At 36.1% G+C, this 12,488-nt stretch overlaps 1 protein-coding gene across 1 annotated transcript in view; it reads right to left on the minus strand.

Annotated features, from left to right (window-relative positions):
* Window positions 1-11,535, minus strand: part of USP8 (ubiquitin specific peptidase 8) — a 47,518-nt gene extending 35,983 nt beyond the window's left edge. Inside the window, 4 exon segments of the mRNA XM_007455527.1 lie at window positions 402-564; window positions 2,289-2,374; window positions 7,550-7,694; window positions 11,368-11,535. Of these exon segments, the coding sequence (XP_007455589.1) occupies window positions 402-564; window positions 2,289-2,374; window positions 7,550-7,694; window positions 11,368-11,471 (498 nt within the window). The 5' untranslated portion in view covers window positions 11,472-11,535.
* Window positions 11,536-12,488: the final 953 nt, after the last annotated feature.

Genomic DNA, 12,488 nt, shown 5'->3' on the forward strand with positions numbered 1-12,488 from the left:
TTTCCCTAATGTAAATTACATTTATTAGAGAGACCTTAAAGATCATCTATTTCAAGATCTTAATTGGCCAAACTGAGTCCCAAAACAGTTAAGCAAGACTTGATACGGGACCAGAACTCAGATATACTGAATCACAGCCCAAATGCTCTTTCCACTGCTCCAGTCAAGTCTATAGTGACTGCTAAAAACTAACAAATACACACAACATATTTCTTTAGAAGTTTCAAGAAAAACCTGGAATCAACTAAAGCTAGAATAATTAATTCAATTTCTAATAAAAACACATTAAATTTTATCCTTTTTGCCCAAAAGAATGATATAGTGGTATCTCAACTCTTCTTAAGCAAATCATCTGACAAAAAGAACCAGTCTTTTTACCTAGCAGAATAAATCTGAAATACCTTGTGGGTTTTGTCTTTGGCATCCAATACATTTTCCAAAGAACTTTTAGCTGATATGCCACCATCCTCTCTTCCTGTTTCCTGCCTTTTCTGTTTCTGCAGCTGCTCTTTCTCCCGTCTGTCCTTTTCTTCAAGTTTTTTCCGAACTTCAGCTTCTTCATATCTAGTTGAAAAAAGAAGTCAGGATGTCTTTTATTGGCATGATGGTGGAAAGTAAAGGATTTCCAGTTGTATAAAGTTAATATCCTGCCATGAGGTATTTTATGGCTGCATTCTTTCTCCCTCCAGTTGAAATTCAACTCTGCCAGTGTTCCATTATAAATCACAACTCACAAATTTGTCCTCTGTAGATTTATTTCAAATTGCTCAAAAATCTTGAAAAGAAACTCTATGCTCTCAAGTTGAAGCTGTTCAATATTCTCTTTGCTCTTTCTCTCCCACGAATTTCAACCCTTTAAAGATTCAAATATGCTGCCATTTCCTTTTCAAAGGATTTACAATCCTAAAATCCTAAAATTAACTATAAAGCCCGATTTACTTATAAAATAGCTCAAAATACAAAAAAGTACAGACAATAAATAAGTGAAAGAACCTAAAGCCCCAAAGACAGAGGAGTAAAGAACATGATTATTACTAGCAGTAGTATGATTAGGGAAAAACTAGGCAATCTACGAGAGAACAGTTAATAATGGGTAACCCAAAGATTAGGAGAAATTCTATTCTACTTAGTTGATTAACTGGCTGAAGGAGAAAGAGAATAGTAATTCTAAATGACTTCATCCACCTTAACATATTCCAGCCCCAAGATTAGTAATTGTGGAAAGGACCAAGGAACACACTAGTTGAAAAAGATAATTTCTAAGTAAAGGCTATGATACATACAGGTATCTCTGCTTTTCAGACGTTTTCTTTATGCCACTTCGCTTTTACAAAAGACCTACATTAGTACTTGTTTTTACTAACCGAAAGAAATCTGAAGAGGATATTCACTTACGGAAAAAAGGTGAAAAATGAAAATAGCGTTTAGCAGTTGTTTTGCAGCCAGCTGTTAGAGAAGTAGCCACACCCTGATCAGAGAGTGGCACCGCCAAGCTTCCTCCCCAGGAATTACACAAGCATCTCAGCATCAAGCTGCCATAGCTTTGAACTGTGTCTGTGTGCATCTGTGCTTTATCTTGATTTATTTTGTGCATCTTGTAGCAGGACGTGTCCTGAGGTAGTTGCTTCTTTGCCTTACGCCATTTTGGCTTAGGTAAAGTTTCATAGGAACACTTTACTTTCAGATAGCAGTTTCATAGGAACACTTTACTTTCAGATAGCAGGGGAAAACCTGTGTAACTATAGCAGTTAACTGATCCAAGTTTAAAAAAACTTGGAGTAAAAGTAATTCCCTTTTAATTTTGTTACTTAAAGAGTGACTAATGACTAAAAATTGAAACATACTGTTTTTAATTTCTAATTATTTTATAAGCCTGGTAAGTCAGTCATGGCAAATACTAGTTAGATTTTTTTTAAAAAATATGTAACTTCTGCAACCAGGCAAGTCAAAACTAACATTAAATACTTAATTCCCACAAGTCCAGTGTCCAGTAGCACATTATGACTTGAAGCATATGAGAATATTATGTTTTTCTGAAGAATCCTGTCAGAAACTTAGAAAAAACTGGACCTGAGCTATAATCTAATAGACCAATGCTTACCTTAATGTATTAGTCCAAACATTTAAAAATTTTCAGTAAAGAACATTAATAGCAACACATGAATATAAGACTTCTTCTTAGGAATTGGGATTTATATGCATGGTCATATATAAATGGACAAATTCTAAATATAATTTTAATCTTCTAAATTTACATTCTTTTAAAGATTTCATAATAGTGTCTGTACCTGAGTTTAAGGCTTTCAGAGAGTCTCTCAGCTTCTTCAATAGCTTTTTTGATGTTTGCAGGTCCAAGTATTGAATGAAAGTAGTCCTAAAATTATAGGAAAACCATCTTATACTGTTAGTACTAGCCACTGTACATAGCACTAATGCTAAAAACACAAAATTATGGTGTTCATATAAACAAAAGTTTAGATAAAAATATTATGATTGAATAAAATATTTCTTAAAACTTTTAACCTACAAAAGTGTACATCTTATTCTCCAATTGTTTCAAAAATATTTTTTCGTACTATTAGTATGTTAAAAAAAAAAAAGCCGGTAGGTAATAATTTTACTTATTTGTAAGGCACCTTTACGAAGTGTAAATACTATTCTTATTGTTTTTGAATAAGTGCCAAAAAGCAAACCATATACGTTAGGAGCAAAATATATTTTCCTACTGTAAATATGTTACTTAGTTTTTTCTTTTAGTCTCAGAAGCAGTAAAGCAAATTCTGTATTGATCCACAGCATAGAATTTGTTTTGTTTTACTTGTTTTAAACTGAGATGTTTCCTTCCACCTGTATTTTATAATACCTACCTACCTCCCAACTGGAGTCAAATCACTTTAGACATAAAACAAGTTTTACACTTGAGGAAACCTTGAGTAACTAAAAATCAAATGGTAGAAAATAAATCAATAGTATGATCTATGTTAAAACACACACATACACACACAAAAGATTTAGCACATAATTTATTAACAAGCATAATGAAAAAAATAAATCACTTCCCTAAGGGGTCACTCATTAGATCTTGCAATCAGAGATAATTCCAAATCAAGTCTAGTTTAACATGACAGTAGTGCAGTGAGACTCAGCTAACTGACTAGTGGATCTAACTTGCCGGAACTCATCACTATGACTTTGCAAATAGAGCCTACTAACACAGTTTATCACAAATGATACTGTAATCAGAAGTTATAAAAAGAAAGGCCAGGAGGCCAGAAATATCCATCTCTGGCTGTTTGAGAGGCAGTTACGAAGAGCTGGTAAGATAGATCTGTTGATAACAGTTATCCTATGTCTGTCTATCTAGGCTAAAAGTAGATCATGTTTTATTTGATTTTATTCTTCTAGATTAGAGATAAAATATATAAAAGGGCCATTCACTATGTAATTTTTAATAAAAGTATATAGTTTGTTCAATATTATATCAACTAAAAATTACAGTGGAAACTGTAATTACTTCCATTATCACAATGTCCTGACTTCTGATGCAATACTTTTTTAAGAGAAAACAAAATTAGCCATTACTGTAATATTTCTCTGATAAAAACAAAATACAAAGTAAAACCAAAAAACACTATGACTTTTTTTAAAATTAATTTTTATTGGAGTATGGTTGCTTTATATGACTTGTTTTGTTAATTTTTGACATGAACTCATTTAAAAGCCTGGCTTAACACTGCTGAAATGCTGAAAAAATCATGTTTGGGCATGTCTGGTACAAACTCCCAGAAGACACTCCCCTAATATTAATGAGGTTTCTTGTCAATAATTACCTCTCTCTGTGCTCTTAAAGGAACACAGTTGGAGTAAGTATAATTTTTTTCCAATTTTCAATAGTATTGACAATTGGCAGAATAAAAAAAAAATGTCCAATTCTTATACAACTAAAAACATTTGCTTCTTAGGTTTACTTAGTAGAACTTCCTACTCCTGAACACACAAATTCAAGCAATTCTCATTATTTCCCAAACAAAATGGTTCACTATTAATAATATTTAGCATTAATTATCATGATTGCCATGGATATTTTAAAATATTCTAACTGTATCTAGACTTTGCTATACTAATATTTTCAATATATTTGCCTTCTCCCCCTTTTCAAATAATCCTGAAAAAATTGTTCATAAACTAATTTTTTCAATGAGTAAACAATAATGTAATGTGTTTTCTACTAGTGAGCTTGCTAAATTAACAAGTTTTATCTAAATCTTAGTGTAAAACAAGTGAAAAATGTAAGTTTCTGAAGAAGGCTGGTCACATTACATCCTGTCACTTCCTGATTTAAAGGGTAAAATCCAGAAAATATGTAGCTACTAAATTTAACACTTCACATACTTAAAATGCACTGGAGACGTTGAGCTAAATACAATAAAACAAAAAACAGTTCTAAGACAGAAGCAGATGTGGTACCCTGGACAGAGCAAATGGAAACAGTCCCTTTACTAATATCAGGAACTGAACATCTACAGCATATGAAGTAACAGGCTGGGTTACTTGAGCCTTTGCAGGGAGCTTCCTAACCCGAACAACTCCTGCCACTTTCAACTAGATACTCTCTTTGGAAATGCAATAGATACTCTGTGGAAATGGAAAAATTTCTTACTGATTAAAATTTACTCCCAACCTTCTCAAGTTAAAAAAAAAAAAGGTAGCTATAAAACCACTCCCAATCTTGCCAAAGAAAAAAAGTAACCAGTAAGTTAGAAAAATAAAGCAAAAATTAAGTAAGTACATAAAAAACTGGCCCTACCACAACAGACAAAAAAGGAAACACCAGGGCTTCCCTGGTGGCGCAGTGGTTGGGAGTCCGCCTGCCGATGCAGGGGACACGGGTTTGTGCCCTGGTCCAGGAAGATCCCACATGCTGCGGAGCGGCTGGGCCCGTGAGCCATGGCCGCTGAGCCTGCGTGTCCGGAGCCTGTGCTCTGCAACTTCGCAAATCTTTCAAAAATATTTATTTCAGTAAATACTTTTACACTTCTTTTTAAGCAGTATCTTTTTTTTTTTTTTAAATTTCTGACAGGGTTCAGATGTATGTTTTTTTCTCAGATTTATGTTTTAATAAATAAAATATACATTTACAATAGTAATAAGCAGAATAACTGCCACCATTCATTCATTCACCCGTTCAATATTTATAGAATATTTATAGTATGACAGGAACGATAATACAAGACTTATCTTCGATTCTTATAGCAACCCACCAAGGAGGTCCCCTTTAGAGATGAACGTACTGGGGGGCTCAGGAAAGATGAAGTAAGAGCCCAAAGTAAGAGAGCACGTTCCCAACCCAGGTCTACTCTACCCCAGTCTGTGATGTTTTTGTCATGCCACCAGGGTCTTCCGGCACTGGGTTTCTCTTTATTATCTCATAAATAAGCCAAACTTTTATTTTTTTATTTTATTTTATTTTATTTTGTGGTACGCGGGCCTCTCCCGTTGCGGAGCACAGGCTCCGGATGCGCAGGCTCAGTAGCCATGGCTCACAGGCCCAGCCTCTCCGCGGCATGTGGGATCTTCCCGGACCGGGGCACGAACCCACGTCCCCTGCACTGGCAGGCGGACTCTCAACCACTACGCCACCAGGGAAGCCCTAAGCCAAACTTTTAGTTGTGGGTAGTCCTTCATATCCCATAGATCATGTATACAGCAGAGTAGCTTTTATTCAATTTTATGTTGGGCAGAAACAACATGACTCAAAGACTCTCTGAGTAAAATGACCATTACATCACTGTTGTTTTCTGAAACCTTCCAGTGGGGTTAGGAAAAATATCAGTGATGACAGAAAGTATTAAACACATGAACCGTATCCTGGCTTTAAGCAGTACCTTTTTAACAGATACTGTAAAAACCATCAAAGAGTGAGCAAGACAAGCCTCTGTCTCTATCTGCAGATAAGCATGTCCAAGAGTGTTCCAAGGGCAGGAACAACCCAGCCATTTGTAGACAGGAAGATGAATCTCCAAATGCAAGGAGCTACCTTTCCAAAGCTAGATCTAAAACCCCATAAAGATTATCAGCATAATTTTGCTGGTGAGAAGAAACACCAGCAATCATTTGTCACCATTAAATAAAACATTAAAGTTATCCCATAACCAACAACCGAAAGAAATTTTATAAGTCCCACTACTGTGGACAAAAAAAGGTTATTTCGAAGAATAAGGTAACTTTTTTTTTTCACTTCTATAAGTCAATTTAAATGAGGCAGGAAGATCCCACATGCCGCCGAGCAACTAAGCCCGTGTGCCACAACTACTGAGCCTGTGCTCTAGAGCCCGTGATCCACAACTACTGAGCCCACACGCCACAACTCCTGAGCCTGCACTCTAGAGCGCATGCTTCGCAACGAGAAGCTACCACAATGAGAAGCCTGCACACTGCAACGAAGAGTAGCCCGTGCTCACCGCAACTATAGAAAGCCCATGCACAGCAACGAAGACCCAACACAGCCAAAAATAAATAAATAAAACAAATTTAAAAAAAATTTAAATGAGGCAAGACAATTCTGCCAAAAGTGAACTAAATAAAAATCTCAATATTAACTTAAGAATGGCTTGTCTTGGACTTCCCTGGCAGTCCAGTGGTTAAGACTCCATCCACACTTCCAACGCAGTGGGCATGGGTTTGATCCCTGGTCAGGGAACTAAGATCCCACATGCCACATGCTGTGGCCAAAAAAATAAAATGGCTTGTCTACCAGGTAAGAAATCTATAAGCAGTATTTTGCTATTATTCTCTAGTAGCAAGATCATTCCTAGGTAAAGGTGGAAACACCAATACAATATACTTCCCATTTCTTTAACCCACTCTCTATTTTCTTCTTTTGTCTATTTCTGGTGTAATAAAAATGCAACTGTCTTCTCTAGCAACACTTATCCTAGTCAACAGTTCTCTTTACCCATTTACACCTCTCCCATCCTCCCTCCCTCCTCACACTTCAGCAAATTGGAAGAGAGGCACCTGGCTCAAAAGATTAAAAGCAAAAAATAATAAATAAATAGATAAAAATGAATATCTAAATTAAATAGATTAATCAACATTAACTTTGCAAACTGAGATCTTTAATATGGCTATAGTGTCAATTAAATATAAAAAGCTGTCACATAAAAACAAGTGACTAAACCTTGACCCTTGAAAAAGTACAACTATAGTCGTATTTTTCTTACTGAATGCATGAGTAAACTGAATCCTTCTATTTGACCTGGCAGTGATTTATTACAACAGAAGACTAATCATGAGTCTGTATGTTGCTATAAACCTGTACTAATCCACAGCAAATTAAGTATATGTATATAGTGCGAGTATAACCATACATACACACATATATTGCAAATAATGAAACGAAATCTTTAGTTTGCTTTTTCTGTCTGCAGAAGTTTGAACTTGCTGCTACATAATATCTAAATTTCAGTATTAGTTAAAAATTTTAGAGATCAATAGCTCCACTGTGTAAAAATAACTTAGCAAATAAAAACATAGAAGTAAAAGGTACCTGCTGTTGCTTGAAATCAGGCCTTTTTTTGATAAGATTATAAACAGTCACATATTTCATATATAGCACATAGGCCCTTTCCTCATCACGATCTAATCTGCTTTCTTCTGCGGTCTTGAAGATCTTCAGGGCACTCTGTACATAACTTAAAATGAGAGAAAAAGTAATTAAAACACTTGACATCTGGGGGAAAAAAGTCATGTAAGTCCACAGAGACTCTCAATAAAATATCTCTCATAATTTAGGTTGCACTACTTCAGAATTATACAAAGTTAGATATGTTTGGATGCAACATGAAAATTTCCCTCATACTACAATTACTTACGTTTCATTAATAGTTGTTTGTATGTCACCAAACTGTACAAAATGCCTTCTAAATCCAGTTTAAAAAGATTTGCTACAATAGATAATCCTGAGGCAAATGGTCCTCCAGCATCCATATAATTGTCATACTCTATAAAGAACATAGCTGCATACTACTTGTACTGAAGTAGGGGAGCTAAAATATTTATTATTTTAATGTTAAAACAAATACTTTTCAATTCTCCTTACTCCTTTCTAACCATGATGTAAAATTCTCCTCACCTAAAAACTCAAGAAACTAGGGACAGGAAAGGGGACATGAGTTCAATCTTTTAGAGTTTTCTACACAATGGCTGAACTGCACTCTGATTCACTGGCCCTGAAAAGAGATTTAAAGTCTAAAAACATGTCATCTTAAAATTCCACTTCAGTAAAATAATTTGAGGGGTCTACGGCATTCATTTATTTTTTCTTTAAATAAATTTATTTATTTATTTATTTATGGCTGCATTGGGTCTTCATTGCTGCGCGTGGGCTTTTCTCTAGTTGCAGAGAGCGTGGGCTACTCTTTGTTGCAGTGCGCTGGATTCTCATTGTCGTGGCTTCTCTTGTTGTGGAGCACGGGCTCTAGGTGCATGGGCTTCAGTAGTTGTGGCATGCGGGCTCAGTAGTTGTGGCTCGCAGGCTCTAGAGCGCAGGCTCAGTAGTTGTGCATGGGCTTACTTGCCCCACAGCATGTGGAATCTTTCTGGACCGGGGCTCGAACCCATGTCCCCTGCATTGGCAGGCGGATTCTTAACCACTGTACCACTAGGGAAGTCCACTACGGCATTCATTCTAAGGACATTTTCCTGGTTTAACAGTCTTCAGAAAGCAAATTAATAAAACAGACATTTCTGCAAGAGGAATTCATTTACTTAGGACTAAAGTTTTGGCAACTAAGTTGTAGTGCCAATGCTAATACACAATATGCTTTATCAATAACTTATTTCTACAAATCAGTGCACCTTGTTTTCTATATTTTTCAAACTGTGCTCTATGATTGAGAAATGGATTAGTGATGAAGTTGGTCAGGCCAAGGAACTAGATAGAACACCACAAAGGAACAGGGCCAAACTGGTCTTTAAGACCAAAGATGGTCCTACACAAGGACAATTTCAGTCAGTGTGCATGCCCTGCTAAGCATGGCATCAAAGTTCCAGGACAGAGGTAAATCAAACCAAAGCTAGTAAGGAGATTCTCTAAGAGTTTAGGAGTGGGTACAACAGTCCTTAGGTTTTTCCAAATTTCTTTCATTATGATGCATGTATATCTCATGGGCCCATATGTAGCAGGCCCAGCTGAGATGGCTGCAATGCCACTGTGGGTCCAGTGAACCAGCCAAATATCCTAAAAGGATTCTAGCATTCTCTAGAATAGTGCTACATGTTGTGGTGGTACATTTAGGCCAACATACCACTTCCTGTGGGATCAGGGTAGTCCTAAAGCTAAATCAGACATTGCTAAAACAGATTTATCTGTTTAGATGAAGATTAGATGAAGCTCTCTGAGAAAGCTTCAAGGTGGTTTTACCCTTCTCACTATTTTCTATTTGAAAATCATTCAATGTGAGTTAAACAGCGCTACTTTCTCTATCACCCCATCAACATTACCAACTAAGCTTAAGAAGTAGGCCAATCCCTCTCTTACTCTTCCTATCACTTCCCCACCCAAAGATCTTTTCAAAAGCCCATTTTATACTTAGTAATGTTTACGAATATTAGTTCATTCTGGGATTTTCTTTCCTGACCTTCTTTAAAGTTCTTACTACTCTCCTGTCTTCATCCTTAATGTTTTATTTCCTTCCCATCTTGTTTATTTCCTCTAGAAAATGACTCATAAAGATGTTCCTGTGCAAACACAGGTTTAAGATGCCTCTTCACAGGTTCATTTGGGATCATACATAACAGTTTTTAGAGCCTCACATTTATCTACAGCCACAGAACACCTGTTTTCCCCGATTTCTAAAATCTGCTTACCTCAAGTGTAGGGTGTAAGGCTGGCTAGACCCACCTTTCTTTCTGAAACTCCTACTCCCAGCTCTATAATAATATAGTTATATATCTCTAAATCTTCTCCTTTGTTGGTCAAAATAAATTCAGAGGAAAAGTTCCCCTATTGTCTCCTGTCCCTCCTTAACAGAGATAAAACTATCAATAAGTTAACAATTTTAGTGATATCCCATTTTTATAGCAAAATGACTTCCAGTAAATATCAAAATAGCTGGACCTTTCCATCTCTATTATATTTTATCTCAGGACAAATTCTGCAACTGTTATCAGGAAAGTATCATCTCTAGCCTCTACCTCAACATGTAGTCTACCCCAACATAGATAGACTACATGCCCTCAAAAATAAAAATACATAAAATAAATCATTAGGGGACTTTCCTGGTGGTGCAGCGACTCCACACTCCCAATGCAGAGGGCTTGGGTTTGATCGCTGGTTAGGGAACTAGATTCCACATGCATGCCACAACAAAGATCCCACGTACCGCGACTATGACCCGGCACAGCCAAATAAATAAATAATAAAACAAACAAAGAAGACTTAAAAAAAAAAAAAAAGAGGATATATAAGAATCCGCCTGCCATTGCAGGGGACATGGGTTTGATCCCTGGTCCGGGAACATGCCACAAGCCGTGGAGCAACTAAGCCCATGCGCCACAACTACTGAGCCTGCACTCTAGAGCCCGTGCGCCACAACTACTGAGCCCGTGTGCCGCAACTACTGAAGCCCGTGTGCCTAGAGCCTGTGCTCCACAACAAGTGCACCACAACAAAGGGCAGCCCCCATTCACTGCAACTAGAGAAAGCCTGTGTGCAGCAATGAAGACCCAATGCAGCCATAAATAAGTAAAATAAATTTTAAAAAAATCATTAGGTTAAAACTTCATGTCAAATTGGCAAAAATTAAATACTTTGCTGAATACTGCATAAAAAATACGTATCTCTTCTTTTTTAATCAAAGACTATGCTAGAACCAGATCTTATATGTAAAATACACAAGGATAAAAATGATCTTTAATTAAGAAGTACTTTTACACTGTTTTAGGAAAAGACATTAACTGTGGCTGAATGAGTTTTGTAGAATCCTTGCAGTCTTCACCTCTTAAACTTATGATGTAACATACTGTCCAGAAAACAGATAATATGCTTATTAGCAGAATATATATGTATTCTGCCAAGATAAAATTAAGAACTTCTCTAACTCATTTAATAAAATGGAAATGAACTAAAAGTTAACAGTTATCCCCCACTTTTCAAAAGTTCACTTTACACCACTTTGCTTTTACAGAACACCTAAGTACCTTTTTTACTAATTGAAAGAAATACAGAGGCGATTTTTGCTTTCGTGAAAAAAGTTGTTTCCTCACTTTATGCCATTTTGGCTTACAAAAGGCTTCATAGGAACACTCTACTTTTGAATAGTGGGGGATACCTGTATATGACTCAAATTAGCAAAGTATACACACTTCCTAGTGCTTATTTTCTCTGGTTTAACTTCTGTCTTCTTATTGAGGTCTTTTAGTGAAGAACTGAGGTAGAGTTCTTTAGGAACTGAAGCCACAGCAGGCATGATGAATAATCTTTACTTCTCCACTTTCACAATGGATGCTGTACTTCATTAAAAGTAGTTCTTTTCTGAAACAAAATGAACACAAATAATCCCATTAGTTTTCCTCATTAACAATAAAACAAGTGAGCAGTTTAAAAAACAAACAAACAAACCTCCTAAACTGTGTCCTTTGCTAACAGAGTTAATTTTCAATTATCTTGAATATTTATTTTCAGAGTTCAATATACAGGGTATCAATAAACAATCTACTTTCCCCTCCAAATTTTCATTAACGAAATGAATTACTGTTTGTATCATTTTGCATTAAGTATTAGGAATCTTTCCTGTCAAAGGAACAGAATAATAAAAGCTTTTATATTTTTCTTCTGTTAAATCTGCATTAACGTATAGTTTACAAATAGAAGGAAGTTTCATTTAAAAATATTTCTTTCTTATCAGTTTACAAAAGGAAACAAGCTGGGGGGAGGGGTAGCCAGGGCACTTTATATGAAGCTGGGGATGTATGAACATGTTTCTGGTAGAATACACCCAAATACTTTGGTTTACTTTGAAAAGATCTTTGATGTTTCATGACATTCTTTGTTTTCTCATCTCCTCTGGTAAATTCTGACTGGGAAGATGGAGGGAGTAAAAAAAAAAATGAAGAAGAAAGGCTAGGTATGTAACAATTAAGTTGTGTGTGTGTGTGTGTGTGTGTGTGTGTGTGTGTGTGTGTACACCTGTGCAGGGATGCATATAGATGGGGCAGATCAGCGGAGCACACTAAATGGGAATCTTGGCGAGATCATAAGTGTCACCAAATGAAAACTTCAGGAACCCAAGTAAATTTATACAAGGTCTTCAGTTGTAAAGAACTAATTACAATTTGAATAAATGGCCGCATTAATACATTTAAGAGATTACAACTTTTTTTTGATACAGCCACTATGGAAAACAGTATGGCGGTTCCTCAGAAAACTAAAAATAGAATTACCGTATGATCCAGCAATCCCACTCCTGGGAATATACCCAGTCAAA

The sequence above is a fragment of the Lipotes vexillifer genome, unplaced genomic scaffold (assembly GCF_000442215.2).
Source record: "Lipotes vexillifer unplaced genomic scaffold, Lipotes_vexillifer_v1.1 scaffold24, whole genome shotgun sequence".
NCBI lineage: Eukaryota > Metazoa > Chordata > Mammalia > Artiodactyla > Lipotidae > Lipotes > Lipotes vexillifer.